The sequence below is a fragment of the Sipha flava genome, unplaced genomic scaffold (genome assembly GCF_003268045.1).
Source record: "Sipha flava isolate LNK unplaced genomic scaffold, YSA_version1 275_pilon_pilon, whole genome shotgun sequence".
NCBI classification, from domain to species: domain Eukaryota; kingdom Metazoa; phylum Arthropoda; class Insecta; order Hemiptera; family Aphididae; genus Sipha; species Sipha flava.
Genome location: NW_020272940.1, coordinates 1,273,205 through 1,298,362, shown reverse-complemented (window position 1 = coordinate 1,298,362; position 25,158 = coordinate 1,273,205). Strand labels below are relative to the sequence as shown.

Genomic DNA, 25,158 nt, shown 5'->3' with positions numbered 1-25,158 from the left:
ACCTTCAAGTACATCTTAACCACTTGTCTGAATGGTACAAAAAATGGCGAGTGAAAATTAACCAAAACAAATCTACACACACAACATTCACACTTAAACAAGGAATATGTCCAAACATTACTCTCAACAATGTATTAACTCCTACATCTGATACAGTTAAATATTTAGGATTATTCTTTGATAAAAGACTTACATGGAAGAAACACCTTCAAACCAAACGGCTAACCTTAAACAATCGCATGCGCATGCTCAGACCTTTGCTAATTAGAAATAAGAACTCCACTCTAAACACCAAACTAACAATCTTCAAAGCGTTACTAAAACCAATCTGGACATATGGACTCCAACTGTGGGGGCGCAGCAAAAAAATCTAATACTAATAGAATCCAAACTTTCCAAAACATATCACTCCGACGATTATCCAATGCTCCGCCCTATTTCAAACCACGCTCTTCATAATGATTTCCATATGAAAACAATAGATGAAGAAGCACGCACTTCCTACAAACGATTTCATAAACGACTCCAAACTCATCAAAATCCTCTCATAAAAGATCTTTTCATCCTCACTCTCTCAGGAAATCCCAACCGCAGACTAAAAAGGAACTGGTGCCGTGATCTCTAAGAAAACTTTAATGTCTAACGTCTCATGATCAAAAAAAAAAAAAATCTAACTAATCAAAGCAAAAGTCACTAATAGGTGGTTGCTTAATTCACAACTTTCATGTCATTTAAATAACTCTCAACCTATAAACTTATTGTGCAAAACTGTATAGATTGTTTATTTCAAATAAAAATAATAATAAAAAAAAAAAAATATATAAATTTAAAAATTAAAAGTTAAAATACTTTACGACCACGTGTTCCTCGTAATTATTACATCCAAACTTTTCGTTGCATTTAAATACACATATAAATAAAAAAAAAGAGATGGGGGCCTAGGCAGCGATTGCTGCTTAGCTGCCTTGGCCAGGCCGACACTGGACAAGAACTATCGTTTTGGGAGAAAAACCGCTATGGAAAGTGGCAAGATTGTTGGAAGCACCTTATAGAAGCTACTGGATACTACTTTGAAGGCGATTTATTCAAATGTTGATTGTTATTAGATAAAATGCATGGAACATATTGTCGACAAACCGTTCAGATATATTTATTTAATTTACAGTATAATAAGATTTACAAAACCTATGGTACTCGTGGGAAAAAATTATTTTAGTATGTTCACGTCATTATGACATCAGAATGTAAAAGAATTTCAATTTTAATGAATTATGTTGGTTCGTTGTTTACACGTTTACGTCAATAGTTTAAGGAAGAGTCGAGGATCATTTGAATATTGCATTTTATGTAAAATATACCAACTGTTCACATATTCGTGAATTTGCGATGTAAACAGTTGGTCATGTTTTACATAAAATGCAATATTCAAATGTTCTTTGTGGTTAGATTTTTATTGGCGCATAAATGTATTATGTTTACGTATGTGTGTCGGATTTTTCGTAGCACTATGTTTAATGTTGAAAATAAATGTACGTAACTCAATGCAACGTCAACGCAGTTGCAGCATATCGAAGTTCGTTTTGTCGTCCGACGTCTCGGGATGATGATGGGTACTCAAGACTATAGGTCGACTGTAGTATGACTGTAGGTCTGCAACCAGGGTCGGTGAGAACTTTTGAGGGCCCGGTTAGGATTAGGGTCTGATTGGTTCAGGATACCCTTTACATTTGTTTGGCCAAGATATACATACTATTTGGTACACACATGTATATACATTAGTGGAATAAAAATATTCAAACTTGCATCATATGCTTCGGCAAATTAGATTATAACATAATTTTGTATAAACGACTGAGAGGATGGTAGGGACGGAAATATGGGAGGGCCGAGGGACCTTGGCTCTCCTACGCATTCTAAGAATGATGATGAATATAGTACTTACACGTTAAAAATACTGAGATCAATAGCAATAGATGCACTAAATAAATTCAATGAACATATATTTCCCAAAATATTTAAGCTTCTCACCATACTTTGTATGTTACCACTAAGTGTAACAACAGATGAGAGAAGTTTCTCCACTTTAAAGCGGGTAAAAATTTGGTTTTGTTTAAAGAGTCAAGAACACCGTCTTACCTCATTATGTTTATTAAATATTCATCGAGACAAGGAATTAAATGTTAGCTTAATAATTGACCGCTTTAATAAAAAATGTACTAATAGACATATTGATTTTGTTACATATTTAATATCGGCTTGTTACTTTATTTATAAACAAATGTATGATGGTTTTTGTTGATTACTATTATTATTAAATAAAGGACATGTTATAATACAATGTGTCATATATATTAATATATATATTATTATGTATATACATGATTTATTGTAGCAAGTTTTCAACTGCTTTTCAGACTTTTGCAGATTCAGCTGTCTGCGGTAACTTCATCTTTCACGCAAACTACTTATTTATTCATCATAAATCGTATTTTCCTTCAATGGCGTTCACTGTTACTCGTCTCTTATTTTCGTGTCGTCGTGTAGCTTAGCAGGTAACTCGGATTCTAATCGAAGTCTATACCTCTCTCGTCCGTTACTGTAAAAATCTTTAATGCGTATGCATCGATACAAAAGTGATTATCCAACAAATGTGTTATGAAAACGACAAACATTATAGAAACATTATTATATTACAAAAAAAAAAAAAAAAAAACATTATTATATTTTCCAAATATTGGAACAAAATTGCAGATTTAAAAAAAAAAATGTAAAGATTTTTAAAAATTAGGATCACACCATCATTTCCATTACTTCAAATTATATAGGTTTCAAAAATTAAAATGTTTAAGATCGCGTTGGAGCTGAATTATAATATTTTTCCGTAATTAATGTTATAACTAAGTGTATAAATAAAATAATAGTTTTGATCTGTAATATAATCAAAATATTTTATGTCTTATAAATGAAAATTCAATTTAATTTGGTTTATATCTAGTTAGATATTATATGTTCTGGTATTTATTTACTTTTTCAATATGTAACTTTTTTATAGAATGTCAATCATCATTTAGCAAGTAAATTGAATGCTTTTATAATACTACTTTTATGACAAAACTAAACATTTTTTTTTCTTGTAATATTCTACTATAATATATTTATTCATGAATAAATGAATAAAGATATACATATATAAATTCTCCAACTTATGAATCATGTATAATTTATTATTCCCATTTTAATATAATTTCCTGCAGTATTACGTTTCAAGTTATAATATTGTAATATTTATAATTGATTTGTATCTAAAACATCTAAAACAATGTAAACGTCAAAATATAAAATGATGTGTTTCAATATTTGATATTTATAATTTTTATTTTATTTTGTTGAGACACGAGAATGGTCTGGAATATTCACGGCTTATCGTTGTTGGATAAATCATATTTTGTAGATATATATTGACTATCGCGAATATTCTAGAACTTGTTTGCGATATCTATAAAGTTATAAATACGCAAGCTGCAGACCGCCACAGCATTAGTGTTGATTACGTTTTTGAAGCGTATATGGTGATCGCCTTTATTTTTATTTTTTTGTTTTCAATACCTGCACGTGGTTTTCCGTAAGTGACGTGCTAAATAAATAAACAATATAATTTTATATTATTTGTGTGAATTGTGTATTTATCTGAATTAATCAATTAATTTTGTGTGATGAAGTAAGGTGAAATATAAATTATGTTTTATACATTGACTTCTTAATTTATTTTTAATAAATTAATTTATAGGTGTTACAAACAAGAATAAATGACATTATGTGTAAGTTATGTTAAAAATCTAGATGTTATTGAGAGATTTCTCGGTTTTATAGATTGTTCTAAGAATCAAGATATTGAAAGTTTATATTATTACATATTATGGTACCTGAAAAAATGTAAACTTAATTCTAAACCACAACTAGTTGCTCAGTCATATGACGGTGCAAATGTTATGTCTGGGAAATTAACGCACTACAAAATAAAATAAAAAATCAATATCCTTACGCTATTTATCCCACTGTATGGCTCATAAAATGAACTTCATTGTAATTGATATGTATAAATATGTAAAGGTAATGAATATTTATATACATCTTAGATCTTCATGATTTTATTTATTACTTATATTAATATTAGGAAACAAGGCATGTGTTCAACACTTTAGAATCCCTGTACGTACATTTTTCTCATCCGTCAAAAAATCAAAAATTAACTGAGATTCAAACTAAACTAGGAATAAAATATACGACAATGATTAGACTTAGTGTCACTAGATGAAATTGCCGTTATCGAAATATAGTCTGTTAAAAACAGTTATAAAGCAATTATTCAAGCTTAATTAATATTAATATTGTTTCTAGCAAATTTAAAAAAAAAAATGCAACCTTAGGGGAATTTAAAAATATTATTGAAGGTGTGATGATGACTTTTTAAAATTCTAGTACAACAGAGTATTTTTCTAAGCTTTGATGTGAAATAGAAATATTTGCTAAAAACAATGAAATATCAATACAAAAGCCATCTAAAGGTAAGGCTTAATAAACATATTATATTTATTTATAATTTTAATAATTTTAAATTAATATTTACTTAACTAGGAAGCAAAAAAAAAAAAAAAGACAAGAGCCACATAATCTTAAACATTTTGATACTACTGCAACCATAAGTGCTGAATAAAATATTTATATTACCATTGAAACCATTGAAGATTAATTTAAAAAAAATGCTTTCTTTCCTGTATTTCATGCTATCTTGATAAATCTGGAAAAAAGATTTTCTACTGAAAGCCTCCAAATGGCTACAGCTGTTGATCAATTTTTTCAATTAAACTTTGAGGAATGTCTTTTTTTTGTAGATTATTATCTAAGTGTCGTATCAGTTTCTGAAAATTAATTTTTACTTACCTATGCTCTAGTTTTCTAGTTTTATTAAAAGTGAATCTGTATTTTGTATATTTTTCAGGATTTGATGAATGTATCTAAAGATGTATTACAGTCAGAAACAGAAGTGGCAAAGAATTGTATATTACATTCTACTGATGAAAATTATATAACTTTAAATTATGTGAAAAAGATTTTAACAAAACAGCCTTTCCCTAATTTATATAAACTATTTCAAGTTGCTTTAACAATTCCTATAAGTTCCTCCACTTGTAAAAGGAGTTTTTCGGCCATGCGTAGAATAAAAACTTGGCTTCGAACTTATATGCTGCAGGAAAGGTTCAACAATACCTCAATATTATATATTGAAATAGAAACTTCTAAATCTATTAATACTGAAACAATTGTTAATATATTTGCACAAAAAAATAGATGTATACAATAAAAATAAAAATAATTTAATAGCTATTCAATATTGTATTTTTTTATGTTCCTATTACTTATATATATATTTGGTGCCTTAGCTAGAATCAAGTAGGAGTAGCCACTACAGTTAGTAGGTGGAAGCGTCGGAAGTGACTAAAAATATTTGTTTCCGCTAATGAATAAGACAAAAATGTTAAGCCCCCCCTCCCCACAGATGAAACCACATATTCGCCTATGATTAAAAATGTACTTAGGATGAGACTATTTAATACTCTATATTTTAAATTTGTTAATAAATTAAATCTATGCATATTATAATATTGTTATCATTCATAATAATAATAATAATAATAATAATAATAATAATAATAATAATAAATAATGGTGTTAGTTTCTAATTATGAAAATTGTTAACTCTTGTTGACTTATATCCATTAATTAATGAATAATTCTTGGTTAAGTGTTAAGTATAATTACAAATAAATAATATTATAATATATTCGGCACTATAATAACACGCCATCAGTGAAATGAATACTGTTGTACTGGAGGACCGCACCATTTGGCGATGAACTCCAATGTCTGTTTTACAGCACTGGACTGGACGGTTTTCGATACGGTCATTACTTTGGTCCAATCGTCTTTGTTGGCCATTCTGCCATTCTCAAATGTCACTGAATAACTCTTTTTTGAATCAATCACTGGCCATCCAGAGATGATGCATACGGGGTACATACCGCCATCCGGAGAGGTCAGGTTTGACGGGTATAAACTTCTTTGGTCTAACGGCAAGCTCTGTAAATCAGTGAAAATTCATAATATTAGGAACCTACAAAGGAATATCTATATATCATTAATCTATTCAGTAAATTTAAGGAGCAGGAGATGGTAAAGCATAAGTTATGTTTCTTTTAATAGTAGTTTGTTGAATATTTCTGTATAGACTAAAATTATAATGTAATTTATTTTTATTTTTTTTAAATTATTAAAATTATTAAAATACTCATACATTTATACCAATGTATTATAGCTTAAAATCTCTGTAGAATATTGAAAATTGCTGATGTTATTATTACGTCGACTATTCATAAATAGTTTGACAATCAAAACATACTGATACTTGATGATGAACTATGTAATAAGTAAAGACCGGATTTATATTCTCTAAAAAACCTTCAAATATTCTTATTATATTCTCTTAAAAATCTTAAAAATATGTAAAAATATTCGAAATTATTCAAAAATAAATTTTTAAAAATTTTTTTTTTGTTTACAACATTCTTTTAATCATGAGGTATATACGTAGTCGCGTATTATAATAGAATACTATTGTACTTCAGTAAGAGTAGGAATATAGTAAAAATATTACAGTATAGTCTATAGCAGGGGTCGCCAACGTTTGTCAAACAAGTGAGCTATATTTGACATTTAAGTCCCCAGTGATTGACATCCAGGAAAATTTAGGTCTTTAATCTTTAAATCTAATATTCCCATTATCCAATTAATCTGATTATTTTACGCAATCGACCGATAATGGTAAAATTAAATTTTACAATGATCGACTGATTGGCGATCCCTGGTCTACAGTATTAAAATTTAAAAACAATATTCCTTTGGTATATTTTAATTAAATGTTGTATTAACACAATTGTCATACTATTAAAAATAACAAATAATCATATATATATATATATATATATATATATTAAAATATAATGAAACAAAAAAAAAAAAATTTTAACAAACGGTAATCCTTAAATAATAATAATTTAATACAAGATATAAAATAACAATATATATATATATATTATATGTATAAAAAAATCAATATTTCTTTGGTGCATACAATGGTAAATATTTACTTTCTGAAGAATAAACAGAATCTTGAAATACTTTTTAAATTTTATTATATAAATTAACAATAATATATTTTACATATTATCTGTACTCATGTTAGTTCTTCTATAGCTTAAAATTTGTTTATAGAGGCTAAATAAACGTTCAACATCAACAGATATTAGAGGTGCAAACTTTATGTCAACAACTACATTAGGTGTAAAATATTCTGGGACATCTTCATTTTTTCCATATAAAATATTCCCAACTTTTGCTAACATTTGGTAACCTTTATTTTTTTAACTTAATTGAGACACTTTAGTATTTTTATTATGTAACCCGTTTCACCAGGTATATTGGTTAGTTTGCAGATAATAGCTTGTACTATGAAAAAAAAATCAAATATTCTAAGATATGCTAAATGGGCTAAATATTCTCTAACCTAATTATATAACCTATGATATATTCTCAAATATGCAAAAAAAACTTTTTTCTACAAACTAAGAATTGAATGAATCGTCCACATTTTTTACTCTCATCTAACTGCATAGACCAAGTAACGGTATGTAAAAACATATAAATCCGGTCTTTAGTAATAAGTCAGATAACAAAAAAAAAAAAAAAAAAATTGATTTTGCCTTATTAATATTTCCACTAATATTTCAGTGGTATAATTGTGATTAAAATAATATACTGTGTTTTTCATTGAAATTTATTTGAAGGGATTAGGAATTATTAATTTCAGTATTTATTAAAAATTTAAACATTTAATTTAAAATTTAATTATTTGATTAATTATTTAATTTAATTATTTCGGAAATAATTTTTATTTTCAAAACAGTTATAAAAAATTAATAAATCAAAAATATTTCTTTGGTACTGGAAGATCGAGATCGCTTAAGAAGATCGCTTAGACCGCGTAATGGATCAACATTTGATTATATTTTAAAAAACTGAATTCCCCCTATGCATAATTGAATTTATATCTTTATTGTTCATACTTGCATTGTTGTGAAACTTCGATAAATATTAATATATTTGATTTGTACTACCCCCCATATAAAGTATACGTAATTACATTCACTGAATTGAAGAACGAACCTCATTTTTGTCGAATTAGAAAAGTCCGCATTAAAAACAATTTGTAGATTATTACGTTTGAAAAATTGAAGATGCACAAAGATAACTCTGGAATTTAATAATTGGTCCGTAAATAATGCGATACGTGGTTCTCTCGTGTCCGCGAATTAAAAACAAAAACTATAATACGTTATTTTACGTTGCCGAAAGTACCTATTGTCTCTAATGGTATACGAGTATAGCTTTAGTACTATATGATTATTATGGCAGTAATTTTGAAATAATGAAAAAGTAAGTATTTACGGGGCCATGCTATCACTGGAAAGAGGATTAGGACAGTTTTATTTATTGCATGGGTATATCGAAACCGTATAGTGCTAATCATCCGGTTCGCATTGGCGGACGGTATAGGGAATATTATATTGTGTTAGTGCGATGGCTAAAAGGAAGATTCTGGTTGACTTTGGGAGAACCGAAAGCACTACTCTCCAGTTTATTTTACTCATTTTACTCGTTAGATACGATTGTCACGTAGTGCCACGGACTTAATGGTTAACTTTCATTTATGTTGCTCCTATAATATACTTTCACGTGTCAAGTTACTATGTTTATACTGAGTTTAGAAAAGTTAATACGCTATACTGTTACACGTTCTGTGCCTCATAGGCGGAATATAAACGACCGACAAAAAATGACCGTTATCCACACGTGTGGTATAGCCCGTTGATGAACATTAAGTTTCAGCACGCTGTAGCAGTCCACAGTTGATAATAATACAAATAGTAATAATAATAATAATAATAATAATAATAATAATAATAATAACAACAATAATAGTAACAATAATAATAAATATAATAATAATAATAGTGCTAATGATAATAGTAATAAAAGTAATGACCGGCTAGGAGATTAAACTTTTATAAGCGTCGTATTGTATATTATCTTTTTTCGTCGGTAAAATACATTAGATCTAGAGTAATGTAAGTTTTCCCAGTGAAAATAATATTTAACAACGCCTGCAGTGTTCCAAGTTTTGGTATATTTTTATAAGAAACGGAATCCATGTAATTTATCGAATTGGAATACACACGTATAATAAGTTACATTTTTGATCGTTTTAAAGGTAGCGATTTTATTACATTTGTATCGAAACACGGGGACACGTATAGTTTCCGTATTAGCCTGGCGTATTCATAATAGATACGCTTGGGGCCTACTCACCCAAATTAATTGAAATGAAAATTCGAAATCACCAGTCATAATAAACGAACCGGTGTTGAGCCAAAAAAAAAAAAAAATCAAATTGATGCGATTATTTATGATGTTTATTATTTTATTTTTCTAAACATTTTTATGATTTGTTAATATTTTCATTAAAATTGTTTTGTCTAAAATAAAATTATGCTTAAAAATATCAGGGTCAAAAGAAAACTGTAGAAAAAATTATTCAAATTTTTTATACAGGTTTATTCCGAGTAATCACAATAATCCACTATTTTCAGTTCTTGTTTAGTGAAACAAGAAGAACGCTTTTTGTTATTAGCTTGTATTATTTCGTATGTATGCATTGAATAAGTATTTATATGAAAAATTATACTTTTTTTGTGTGTTCAAGCATAAAAACAAAAAAGTATTTTTTTCGGGTGGTGGATAATTGAATGCACAATAAAGAATCACTAATGAAATAAACATTGAATTAAAATTTTTATGCGTTTTTCAATGACATACTTATACCATTGATTATAAATACTAGTATTTATAATCAATGCTTATACGAATGATTTGACATTTATTATTAAATAAGCACCTTACCATATAATTGTTTTTCGATTATTATTACCCCTGCGCTGGATTGTTATATATTGATTCTCACTATGTTAATTGTCACAATTTGCATTTACATATTAATACTTTTCATTTTTCTCATTAATTTTTATAATATTAAAAAATAAGAATAAGAAAAAAAATAAAAAAAATAATGTGAAATTTGGTTTACAAAATGTTTATATTTATTATTATTAAATCGGAAATTTAGCGTTTTATGGCTTGAAAATATTTTGTATTACCTATAATACTAAAAAGTTAGAATATTTTTCTCTATTAAAATGCTTTTTTTTTTATTAATGTTCAAAGTTTGAATAATAGCATAACTGATATAACTGCCATAAATAAGAACGATTTACTTATAAGTTTTTGTTGTAAATGGTTTGTAGTACTAAAATTTTCATTTTTTTAGTATTAACTAGACTTTTAATATCAATACAAATATATGCATACAATTTGTTTATTAAGGAATACGATACTGAAGGATATAATATAATTATTTATTGTTTCATATTTTTTATTATAAATCAATTTCATCCGATTAAAGGTATAGCTCTGCAAACGTGTTTTGAATACTTCAGTAGTATAATTTTAATGTAATATTTTTTTAATATTACTTTTCTTTTTTATTTACTATTTAATAACTTTGTTGCTCATTATAATATCCATGAGAAATGTCACACAATCGCACTAAAAATCATACAATATACCATAGTTAGTATGCTTGTTGTTTTTATTGCATTTTAAAGTTTAAAAAAATATTAAAATTTAGTTGTAGTTTAAATGCCGATGATAAGGTTTTTTTGGTAATCGGTTACCGGTTAAAACCGATTTTTAAAAATCATATTTTTCAATTTTTTAATCATATTTTTAAAATAGTTTATTTAGGCGATAATATATTTGGGTTGATAATATAACTTTTATTATTACAAAATCAAAAACTTAATATGCTTTAATTTGGTCAATTTCACTCAATTTCAATATTTATTTTTTCAAATTAATTTAAAGTTTAAAACATATTATGATCAAGATAATGATAATCAAAAAACTAAATTGCATAAAAAAATTGTTTTGTTATAATTTTCTTATTTATAACGGTAAAAAATTGAAATTAAATATAATAATTTTCTAAGATGACACTATGATTGATACATTGCCACAGATATTTTTGATTATATTGTATATAATACAGTACCCCAAAATCTGGATGAGCAGATATTAAAACGACACTATTAAAATATCATAAATACTAAATGGACTAAGCCTCTAATCCACCAACTATTTTGTAATCGGAATCTGCGCGCGACGGCGACGACGTTTATGACGGTATTTATAATGTATAGTTATACCTAGGGCTCGGGACTTCTAGGAACTTGCATGTTTTTAAATAATTATCAAAAATATAGGTAAGTAATATTTAAATTTGTTTCAAAGCAATACAAGTTTATATTTAAAATTTATAGTTGCATATTTTGCATATTTGACCATTTTTCGTTTATAAGTGCATATTTGACCATTTTTCATTTTATAAATACATATTTGACAATTATTCATATGAAGGAGTAAGTTTTTAAATTTTATAAAAAAAAATTATGATTTATTTCTTCATAAATCACGTGACTTGGAACTCAAGGTGTCTTATTGGTACACTAATTGAATGCATTAAAATGATTAAAACTATAAAAAACGTATACATTCTGCAAAAATTGAAGAATTTGCACAAGCTAAGGCTAACTATAAAAAATTTCGAACATTTTAAATGGAAAAATGAATCTATGGATAGATTACCTGCAGATATTAGTAGTAGTGACCTACGATTTTTTAAGTTTGCACTAATAAGTTCCGTAGACGTGTAACGTTCCTTTTCTAAATATAAAATTATTTTGGCTGATAACAGACAGTCATTTAAATTTTCCAACTTAAGAAAATATCTTATAGTCCAATGTAATGCTCAAGGTTAGAAGAATTATAACTATATTAAAAATAAAAAAAATGTTTTCAATTTAATTTATTTTTAAAACCATTTTAAATATTTTGTTTTAGATAAAAATTCAATATAAGATGAAAAAAAATTTGAAAAAAAGAAAAAATTATCTCAGATCATCATATCTATCATATATAAAAATATTATTATAATTTATTACTAGTTAAATTTTTTTATTTAATTAATTATCTCAAATATAATTTTTTTAAATACATATTTTAATAGCATATTTATTGATTCTTTAGGGCATAAATGCATACATATTTTAAGGTTTTTAAGGGCATAAAGTCCCTAGCCCTAGTTATACCTATATATGTGATATTCACAACAGATAAGCAATACTCGATGGCCATGAATTGGGGAAAAATATTTAAAAATAGCTTGAAAATTAAATTCAACTGTAATAGTATAATGTAATCATGACATAATTCAAGTATTCATACTACGAAAAAACCGTTAATTATTTTAGTCAGGAATAGGTTTTGGTTATAAAACTGGGATTGAAAATATGAGGTAATCGCTTTGATGTTAATATTTAGATATTTACCTTGATTATCGATAACCAATAATTGCTTCCAGCATTCCAAAACTAAAATTAGTTATCGGTTTTCGGTTCTCATATTTACGGTTTTTTACTGGTTTTCGTTACAAACCGGTTACTGGTTCTAAGCCCTGTTATTTAGTGTATTTTTTAATACAATTTTAACATATCCATATTTTAATAGTAATAAGTTATACTTGTGTATGGGAAGATGGTGTGGGGGGAAAGCCTCTGCGGGTTATTTTACATTAAATTATTATAGTCCCCCCCCCCCAAAAAAAAATTCAACCAAATTTCCGTCTATGAATGTACTATCAACTGAAATAACTGACTGCAAATCTCTATCCTTAAGAATATATAATAGTGTATATTTAAAAATTTTAACACTGAATAATGATATAACAAGTGGTAATTCACAAATCAATAATTAAACTATAAAAAACATGAAACAATATTTAAAACAGCGTGATTGTGACGGTGATGAGTACACTTTTGCTTAATTAGTCTTAAGTCCACTTAAGTGATGGTAGGATATTTGGTTGAAAATTGATATCAACCGTCATAATTGAAGCTAATTAACACTAGTTATATTTTTAAAAGAATGGAAACAGAACCAAATTTTTCTCACATTAGTATAATACCAAACTTGAAACTATTTTTTTATTTTTTAAGAACCGAAAATAAACCGAAATCTAAATTTTTGTTATTTTAATAACCGAAATCGAAATTTTAGTTTTTTTTTTAATCGAAAATAAACCGAAACCCAAATTTTAGTTATTTTAGAATCGGCATCAAAACCGGAACCGATTTTTTTTTTTTTTAGAAACCGAACCAGAACTGGAACCGTACAATTCATCAACGTTTCGGTCCCTGATTTGTTTCTTATAAGATAATAGTGATTCTTGACATAGTTAATCGAATTTTAGATTCAATTAAGTTTTATTGTATAGTTTCCTAAAGAGCACTAAAGGTAGTATATGCAAGTTTTCGATGTTGCTCAAATAGTTGCGTGAGCTTGATAATCTGATTTTTCACGATCATCAAGTTTTCGTTAACTCCTTGGAGAACATTGGCTACGGGTTCAAGAATCGAAGAATATTCCGTTACAATAAATAAGCAAACCAAAAAAGTGAAATTGATACAAGAGTTATATAGTTGAAATGCATGTGACGACCAATAAATGAGCGAATGTCGAACATTAATAAAACCGATAAGATAACAAACAAATGTTATATTGTAAACCTTAAACTGTGAAGATAATAATATACTTGCAAAGATATTATCATAAAATTAGTCTTATGTAAGCATGTAAAAGGAATCGTCAAATTTACTTTACTTTAAATTGTTCATATAATTAAGTTTAATTTAACATATTATCATTAGGTCATATGATAGATTTTAAAAAATTCAGGGGGGGGGAATTTTCCGTCATCCCCCCCTCTCTCCAGGCACTAATGAGAATCTTACTAAATTACTAATATGTATACAGAAGATTCGGATTCTTATAGAGTTCATTTATAAAACAGCCATTAAAGAAAGCATAATTTATATGAATAAATTTACTATACCTACAGTAACTGTAGGTAACAACTGTTGTTGATTAAATTGCAGAATAAAGATTTTTAGTTTGCATTACATTTTATAAGTATATATGTTTAACATGTTGTTTGATGTTCTATGGAAACTAAATATTTATTTTTATAATCGTAATATAAGTATTATTATATTAATACTCAATGGTAAATTATAACTCTGATTTCGAGCACATAATTTTATTCTGTTAATTTAATTTCGAAAAGTAACGTGAAACTGGGTATCAACATTAGATATAAACCTAGATCCATGGATTGGCAAAATTGCGTGGTTTCCTCCTCCCTCCATGCGTCGGTTTTTTGCACCCTAACCTAATCTGACCTCACGCAAAACCACAAGGATCGAGGTGCAAATAACGACATCTGAGTAAATTTCGGTGGACATCGTATCGGCTAGTTGAAATTGATTACCCTCAAAACATAATAATAATTATAATATATGTACTATAGGGTGTTTTAACAAGAATAAAAGATTTAAATCTGTTATAAATTAAATTAATTTCTTTTTAAAAAACATAACAAATATATTATAATATCATTATCTTCAGAAGTTAAGGTTTAACAGTGAAAATCAATAACAAGCATATGGCCAAATTGAGCACTGATTTTAACTTAGCCCCTCCCCCTTGTTTTTATCTGACATAACTACATACAATTTTTTTAATTTTTTTATTTTATGTATGAAATTATATATAAAAATACTTAAAAATGATTTCTATAATTATTATTCAATATCCATCATTATTGTGACTATCGGAAATCGCGGAAGTGATTGTGTGGTTATTTATATTTTTGGAATAATTGAAAGCGTCCAGCGTAGGTCGTAATATAAAATAATATAATAACTTTAGACAATATTATTTTATTACACCTTTAGGTAAGTGGTTTTTGCGAATGAATTATTTTAAAATTTTTTCTTATAAAACACTGATAGAACTAAAAAAAAATGTACTAGTCAATTTTGAAAATGCCGCCCCTACTAAAGTGCCGCTCTAGGTAGGTACCTAGCTCTCCTATACCTTGAGCCGGCTTTGGGCTCCACACAACGAGATTAGTCTGTCCAGGAACTTCTCACACAGCATAGTGATTGTTTATCTTGAAGTGTGATAAGTTGATCCAAAGAAAATTACTGATCTCAGTAGGTATTTTTGTATGGATACAACAAGACAGCGCAACTTGTTACACTTTAAGAGAAAAAATCCCTCTGCTGCGTAATAATTTCCCGAACGGATTAATCTCGTTTCGTGGCCAAAGGTACCCCTCATGATCTTGCGACTTGACGCCTTATGATTTTTTTTTATACGGATACACTAAGTCACGAGTTTACCAAAACAAAGTTCGAAATGTCTTAGAACTTAAGCAAGAAATTCATCGTGTCCTCAACGAACTTAATGGGTCAATGTGTTATCCAGTGGTGGTAAATTTTATAGAAAGAATAATTGCCTGTAGGGCTAGTAGGGAGGGTCGTATGCCCGATATTGTTTTTCACTGTTAAACCTTAACTTCTCCTGAAGAGAATGATATACTCGTATTTGTTATGTTTTTTTAAAAGAAATAAATTTAATTTATAGCAGATTTAAATCCAGCGTTCTTTTTGAGACACTCTATATTAAGGGAATTTGGGTCATTCAGACACAATTGCATACAATTTACACGCTGACCCGAACCACTGGAGGATACTACATTTTTATTATTTTCGCTCGTGTACACATTTAGAAGTGTATCAAATAAAACATAATCACGACGTTGGCACGTAGATATAACAAAACAGTAACACGTTTTATAACAGTACACCTAGACACGTATGAAAATACATCCACAAAAATCGTGTGTTTGCCAAGTTAGCACTACTTGTTCGAATGAGCGTGTTTTGTTGCTTCACACGTTAACGGTGTAAATGTCAAAAATGTAAATATAAATGTCAACAAGTTTTTCGGGTTTTTTTTTGTTTTATTTTAATTTAATGTACCCATAATATTATTCTGTGTAATATGCATATTATAAATAATGCACATGCATATTTCATTATTTTCTATCATCCACGATATTATATGTGCGTACTCCGGTCGAGGGTAAAATTAATTCACACTTTTGAACCCCCGGTATTCCCTCAGCTGCAGCATGCAAAATATTATTATGAAAATATAAATACGTACGAAATCAAGTAGTGGGTGGGTTATTAAAACATTCCATATACATGTATAGGCGTAAAGTACATTTCGTGTAATTATTTGAAAGCGTAATTATCGTCACCACCAGATCAGTGAATAATATATATATACATTGCATATAACTGTATATTATATTGCGTTAAATTAAATACCCTAGAGATATTAGAAAATTCGAAACATTTAATCGTACTAAAAATTGCAATAAATTAACATTTATCCGTAGCAAAAATAAAAAGAAACAATCTAAACGTTTCTTCTAACATATTTGACTTTTAACCGTGCTGTATTCACAGCTGATATTTTATAATTTAAAATGTTTTAGATTGTGAGTGAAACGTGGAATTGGTATTGGTCTTACCATGATTTGTGTTGTTTTTTGTAGTGTCAGTGTACGGAATCCAGAAAGGATCGTTTCGATCATCAATATGGTAGGAAATGTGGTTTTCTTGTAGGTATTTTGAAGGGGGTAATTTTACAAATTTCCCAACAGTTTTTTTAATAATTGTAAAAACTGACGAAAAGTGATAAAAAAACAGGCAATATTTATGGCGTACCAGATTTTGACAAAATAGAATTTTCGTATTTATCATAAATCAAAATATAATAATCGAAGGGAATGAAATTTTCACTGAATGCTATACCACCGTTCGTTATAGATGGTAACATTTTCAAAATAATTTTTTGAATTGTTAATAAATTATTATTAATTATTAATTAATTATTATTATTATGTTATATGAGTGAAGCATTGATTTTATCCAAATAGTAATCAGAATAATTAAAAAATTCGTTAAATTATTACGTGTTGTTTTGCTGAGGATATTTTCAAAATTGTTTTATAATAAATGCTAGGATACGATTGTTTTTCATTAACATGACCAATATCTCATTAGTGAAACAATAATTACATTTTTTATTTGGTTTTACTTATAAAAAAAAACCTTTATATAGAAAATTTTTTTATATTTATACGCTACAATTAATAACATAGAAAAAATAAAAATTTAAGACATATTTATACTCAAATGTAAGTTATGCCGTATTTTTTTTCTTATTCTCAATATTCATAACATAACAAGATAAAATATTTAAAAAATAATAAATACCTAAATCTAATGTTTAAATTGTACTATTGAAAACATATTGGTCAATGTCACGGTTTATTAAGTAGATGCGTTTAGTCATGAAAAATTAATTGTTTATAAGGGTGAAATTAATTACAGCTATTTTGATGCAAATTTATCAAATTGATGATATCGTTTTGCAAATTATGTAAATAATTTTGCTTAGTTGTAATGATCCTTCCATTAGTTTTTGGGGAGGTTGTACTTTGGGTTTAAAATAGTGTATATAAAAGTATAGGGGTATAGAAAAAGAAATATGAAAACCATCCTAGATATTTAATATAACTTTCTTTTTTGTCATAAGTATCGCATAAAAATTGAAAATATTGATTTAAATAATAAATAAATAAAAAAAAAAACAATAAAGAAATAAGTTATTAAGTTATTTAAGAGCTATTAAATAGAAATTACCTAGTTAATTAATCATGAAAAACTATATGTAAAAGGTACATCTAACCGACTATGGAATGCAATTGATAAAATTGTATATTCTCCTTTAAAGTTAAACAATTTGTGATAAAAATTAATATTCTTAAAATGTATTTAAATGATTGATATATATTTGTTTTTTTTTTAACAATTGTATGTAAGAATTTTATTATTTTTTACCTATAATGTCGTTGAATTTTGTATACACTTATTGCAGAAGTTGTATGATTTACTGTAGATATAAATGTTCCAATATATTTTTATTTCACAGTTACTTTTATATCTTTCAAATTTTAGGGGAGTGCACTTCTATGAACATGTATTATATTATTAAAACTTATATTTTTTGCTAAACACGGATATAAAACTTGTGTGCTACGAATCTTAAGAACGATACCGAGTAGAACGCGTGACACGAGATATCCTAGGAAAGAAAAAAAAAAGAATTCCGAATGGTGGAGACAATACGACGATTGTCGTTGTACTTTGGACACTGACAGCCAGCTGACTCTCATACCGACTGTTTTATAGGCCACTTTAATATTATTGCCTTTATTTTTATCTTTTTCGTTATTTTCCTTTTTTATACATATCATTATTAAGCGGTACATAAGACATTTTTTTTTATAAATTAGCAGTGTAAAAAATGCATACTACTAAAATCGTGTGTAATATTTTAATTGGTTATATTTTATGTATTTTGTGTTCCACAAATTTTTGTTCTTAATAAAAATAACTCTTGGCCAAAAGAGTTTTGGCTCGCGAGTGCAAAATTTCATTCCGAAAACAATATTACTATAATTGTATCTATATAAGCCTCTACGAGTTCGTCATACTGTAATGAAAGTAGGTATATACTTAAGTAAATACTACTATGCCAATAGTCATACGAAAGAAAATAATATATCGCTTGTGTGCGGCACATATTTAAATATTTGCCATTTGTTTTATTCCCACTTACTTGACTAATGTCACGGTCCATGGCATTCGTAAGGATCCATTCCTTGATCTGTTCATGTTCTTCGTTGTCAACGTACATCGTTTGAGGTAGCGGCACGTTAGTTGGAAAGTCCGCCCCTTGCAAGTCCGTGTCATCGTCGATCATCTCATTTTGCCCGTCCGTTATGGCGTCCGTAATGTCTAGATAGTGATTCAGGAACACAAACGCCTCCGCGTTGCGCTTGCTATCCTATAACCGAGTAATCATAATATTATATTCTACGGGTTTTGAATAATCCGAGGCATTCTAAGGGGAGAAGGGTGGGAGGACCAAGAGGGTGGTTTCCGAGCGTTCATGGTGGCGAGAGTATTGTTGAAAAACGATAGTGAGCGCTGATATGATATAGAAATGAATGACAATGCGATGATATTATTATACATTATAATAAAATAACGAATATCACAGCGATTACGTGTACGACGTGTATCGCATAGCTATTATTGTATGCAAAAGTATCTGTTCTGTTGAAATATCAAACTATTTGACGTTTCAAAAATACTCGATTCGCGAGTATTTAAAGGCACATGTTTACAGTTTTGGCATTTAAAACTAATTGTACACTTCTACTAAACATTGAAATTGTTTTGACAGCAAAAAAAAACATTTTCTATTATTGCGGAATGGATGTTTAATATTGTAACAAAACGTGATGTCGATTACGTATTCTTAATTTTGTTAACTATATTTATATAATAAAAACATGCTTAAATTTTTAACAATATATAATAATAAATATTCATCTCACAACATAATAAGAAGAAAAGATATAAGAATCACACAGATATGCATAAGTATATAGGTAATACATTTACAATAAACATTACTCTATATCGAGTTCACAAAGATACACAATATTCAGATAATATTTTGGGCTACTCACAATGCTGTTATGACAGTGGACATACTAGGAGATTTACACTATTACCAACGTGCTACTCACAGTATGATGCGCTAAAATTTAGCGTAATCTATGGCGTCGAACGACTCTCTAGTACGCACTGACACATAGTAGATAAGGAAACAATGTTGCAGACCAAGGCAATGTTCCGTGTAATGCCAACAGGGAAATTACGTCATGAAACTCCAGATTCAGATGTTGAGCGGACATTTATCCTGGTGGAGGCTCGTTCAAACTCGGACAGCGACGGCTCACTTGACCAATGGTGGCGGCTCCTTGACTCCTCCGGATAGTTTCTGAAGTGAACACTGATGATCTCCGATAAACTTCTTGGCGACGATCCGTAACACAATGGCTATTGAGCATCGGGGAATAATGGTTTGAAAGTCTGTACACTAGATCATACATACTATACGATTTATGTATAACAACCGTATTCGTATAACCGGTGCATAGTAAAATCAAGTACTAGATGGAAGTTGATTATTGGTTCATTTCGTTGATTTTATATACAAGAATGTTCTATGTCCAGTTACCAGCATAGGCGTGGTGCGCAGACTTTGTCCGTAAGAGGAGCCTTTAAAAAAAGTGAACCAAAGATTCTTGTACTAAAAACTACAAGTATAATTAAATATTTTAAATTTCATAAATTGTTTATTTAATTCAATATGCAAATATGAAAATAAATACTATTTAAACTTACACAATTTATATCTAAGAAATCCTTATTTACATATTATTATGCTATTTACAACTCCATCCTTCTGTCCACGGGAGAAAGGTTTTTGAATGTATCAATTACATCTTCAATTTTTATATTACATGCAAGTTCTAATTAGTCTGATTAATAACTAATAACTTTATTATATTTAATCACATATATCAATTCTATACTATAAGATTAAAACTGGTTTTACTTTATTCATGTAAAATGTGAAAATGTTCGCTATCTTGTATAGTATAGATCATTACATCTATGTATAATACATTTTTTATTAAAAGAAAAGCCAAAGTCCACAGGGGAGGCCGCGGCCCACCCGGCCACTCCCGTGCGTACGCCTATAACTGCGTACACACGTTCAGTTTTTGTTTAAAACTTGACTGAACAGGCCTGGCCGTTCAGATAAGTCCTAACGTAAGTATGCAAAAATTGAAGGCTCGTTCAGTCCTGGGCGCGGTATGAACTGAACTGGTTGTTCATGATTTCTTGAATTGGCGCGAACGACCACGTGCATATATAAATGAATAATATATTGAAACTTTCAGATATTATTCATCGTATATCAACTATTATTAATAATATAATTAAGATATTATATCAGGAGAGTAAGTACAGATATAATAATTATAAATAATTACAAAACTATTGTAAATGATTATCTTCAGTATTTTAAATTATAATGATAGTATGGACTCTCGAAATTGTCCACAAAAGATTCTGAGCGAATTTATTGAACTGTACCGAGAAAACCCATGTTTATGAAAAGTTAAGGCATCAGAATATAGTGACAAAAAAAAAAAAAAAACGATGCACAAATCGTCGGACATCATGAAGTCGCCACACTTAACTGATCAACGATACGAATCGTGTGTAGTTTCGACTTACCTGAACACATTTACTTTAAGTTAAGTTTGAACTGAAAACTGAACGTGTGTACCAAGCTTATGGTTACCAGCGTTATCCGTGAATACCATACAGTACAGTAGGAATAACGTGCGGATCGTAAACGGCGACGACCGCCACGTTATCTTGATAATTTTTTAAGTATAATAAACAATCCGACCGCACTGACGGATTGTGTACTGTGTGCGCGCTCTATTGATTTTCAACAGATTAATCGATAATATCAATTTCGTAAATCGTTAGTATTCCGTCAGGGTGAGACGTACACCATGTGATAGATGTAGGAAAGTATGCTGTTTCGTTACAATATCAACCTGACATTTCACCCATTTCTCTAGTAGCCCTTCTTTATTTTATTTATTCATAAAGTTTGTGTTAGTATATATATAATATATATCAAAACTATATATATATATAGTTTTGATATAGGTGGTAATTTGTAACCAACACTTAAATCACACCTTATTGGTATTTAAGGAATATGGACGGTTAATTTTAACAATTATTAAACTTTTTGTCTAGAAATGGATCGTTATTGTATTCGTACAGTTAAATGAATGGCACCGGTGGCGATACGAACGATCGTTATTTATTTTAAATAAGAAACGGATAAAGTTAACATACAGAATACGTCGTTACTATGTACATTACTTATTATTATTATTACCCATCCATGTATTGCTTTCAAACGTATAAATATCAAATATATTACACGCCGTTACCAAATGATCGGGGTTAAATGCACGTATTACGGAGATAAGAATTGATATTTATAATGTTATTTAAACAATAATTGAATAATAATAATAATGAAGAGTTAAATTCATAGGCCAGGAAGAGACAATGTTTTTGACTCGTAAATTCAAGAGTTCTATGCAAAATAAAAAGATATATTTTAGAAAATAACGTTCCGTTGCATTACACAAAGTACGTAAATAAGTTAGTGTTTACAATACGACCCTCGACATCATTTTTTTATTATCATTATTTTTTTGAAGACGGTGTGAAGTTATTTGGTGTTTTAGTACATCTATAGGTAACACCCTTTTAGGACGAGAAAGTATTGCAGGTTATATTTTTATTATACGTTCAATTAAATTTTTTTTTTATTGATTGTATGAACTTTGGCATCTAAGACCTCTAATCTTATTTTTAGTAAGTGTGACGATTAGTATTGTATTTTTAATTCGATTTGATTAAATTTGATTCGTGTTTGTTTAGTGATAGCACGACTTTATCACTAAATAATCTCGGAGGTGTTAATTTATTTGGGTTGACTTGAGATTGCAACTGTAACGAATCACTACGTTACAATTTGGCGGCAAACCATTGACCATTTATCTTATTGTATATTATATTATATCAAGAACTCAAAGAAATTTATCTTTAGTAGATTTTTCATACTTCGGGTTGATATGAGATTATTTTAAGTAGCAATTTTTGACCAGTGGACAAGCAAAAAAATAGTTTACAATATAAGAAATAATTACAATTATTATTATAAATATCAAAATATAATAAATAATAAATTGATTAAATCTACGACAAAACGATCAAGACTTGAAGCGCTACTGAGATTCAAAAAGGTTAAGAACCACTGGTTTCAAAAAATGTTTTAATCATGGTTTACAGTAGCTAGCAACGTTGGGAATAAATAACTAATAATTTATAAAGATAATGATGACTATACTAATTTTTATTTAGATATAAACAAAAATAGTTATACTAAATTGTATCCAGATATAAATAAAAATTAGTAAATTTTTATCTAGATAAATATGAGATGATTTCATGTTTAATTTTGAAAATATAACCAGATGATTAGTTTATTCAGTTGTTTAAGTACTTGAATTATCTTTTTTAGTACTTTTGGCTGGCCAGCATTTAAAAATTAGACAAACTGTTTCATAATTAAAAAAGTTAAAAGAACAAAATAAAAAAAATAATAAATCGTCACTGAATCTAACAGTTGTAAAGGTGCGTTTAGACGGCGCGAGTTTGACTCGCGCATCAATCCTCGTGACGTATAGACGGCTGTAGAACGCGAATCACGACTCGCGAGGCGAATGTGCGGTGAGCCGTCAGTCAGTCGGTCTCGAGGTGCGCGTCAAAGGCGATTCGCACTTTTGTTTCGCGCCGTGTAAACGTTTTAATTATTTGTCTATGCGCATCATCAAAATGGATCAAATTATATGTATTCAATTAATTGAAACATATAAAAAATATCCTATTTTGTGGAATTCGCGAGAAAAGGCGTATCACAATAAAAACAAGCGAGAGGATGCCTGGCGGGAAATTGGAGCATATTTACAACTCCCAGTTTCAGTATTGAAGGCGAATATGTCATGCGCGTGAAATTCATGATGAGGTCATCAACTAATTCAACTTGCATATCCCTCATAAGCCTATTTCCGTATTGAAATCGCTGGCGAAATATTTCTTTCATCCACCAACGGCGTTGACGTTTTTGTCGACTTGCAATTTTTTTTTTTAAATATGGGCTGCAATAAAGGCAAATGCTGCAGCCGCACGAAGTGGTACCATAGGATTCACAGTAGGAACATTTGCCATGGCTGCCTCGCGGATACTGACGGCTCACCCTTTATCTAGGTGAGTCACGACTCACCATGAATCAGATTCGCGGGACTCGCTCACGGTAGTGATGCGCGAGTCATACTCGCGAGTCAAATTCGCGCCGTCTAAACGCACCTTAACAATTGTACAAAAAAATTCACTAATAACCACACAGGTAATAGGATGCAGATTGAAAAAAAAGTCAATAACACAAAGTCACAAAATATACAATTATTACTGATTATTGCACATACTGCAGAGGACATACGTCGTATAGATCAGTAAAGCGATAACCGAGAACGGCGACTTATAAATACCGGGAATTATAATATGGTATTATAAAAATAAAATTTTAACAAATCAAAATTATTATATAATATTATATAATTTTATGCTGGTGAATCCAATATCCATGAATGTTGGTCTATTTTCGTCGGTTCAAAATAATAATAATTTGTTCATATTTTGTACACAATTCTATGAAATGAGTATCGGCTAATAAAGACCATCATCTTATGGTGGCGGGTAGCAGGGATAGAAATGTTTGCTTTTTCTATTATTAGTTGTTCTTATTACATGGCCATTACATATTTTTATTTTTGAGTCTTGTCATTGTTTACGATGTAAAACTCCAGACTTACAATGAACATTTAATATTAAAATACATGGTACAAAATTACATTTTACTTAATGTTTGTTTTCTGTATTCATGTATATATGGTTTACAGAAAAATGCAAAAATAAAAATATAAAAATATTTGAAATGTTCAAATTTTTTTTTTTTTTTAATTCCATTTAAATAAATTATCTTATAGGTATTCATAGAAAATTAGAATTTTATCTAAATGAAAATAACTAAGTTAAAAATTATAGATAGACAAATAAGATAAATAATTTTTAAACTAATCTAGATATTTCCCAATACAGGTTACAGTATATAATAACAGTAGGTTACTTATTGTATTTTTATATTCATAATTATGCTCATATATGTAGTTATATTCATAGTCAACGTGGGCGCATGTAAAATCCGCCAAAAGTACCTTTTTTTACTATAAACTTCGCCAGAAAAAAAAAATCAGGTAAAATTAGGTTCATGTAAACTTCGCCAGTGAAAAAAAATCAAGTAGTAGTA

At 28.6% G+C, this 25,158-nt stretch overlaps 1 protein-coding gene across 4 annotated transcripts in view; it reads right to left on the bottom strand.

Moving 5' to 3' along the window:
- Positions 1-5,730: 5,730 nt before the first annotated feature.
- The window catches only part of LOC112685382 (intraflagellar transport protein 172 homolog), a 154,160-nt gene continuing 134,732 nt past the window's right edge, over positions 5,731-25,158 (bottom strand). For all 4 annotated transcript variants that reach the window (XM_025557236.1, XM_025557238.1, XM_025557237.1 and 1 more), the window contains 2 exons: positions 18,889-19,116; positions 5,731-6,138 (listed from right to left, as the gene is read on the bottom strand). In XM_025557236.1, coding sequence (XP_025413021.1) covers positions 5,866-6,138; positions 18,889-19,116 — 501 coding nt within the window. In that variant the 3' untranslated portion in view covers positions 5,731-5,865. The remainder of the gene's footprint in view (positions 6,139-18,888; positions 19,117-25,158) is intronic.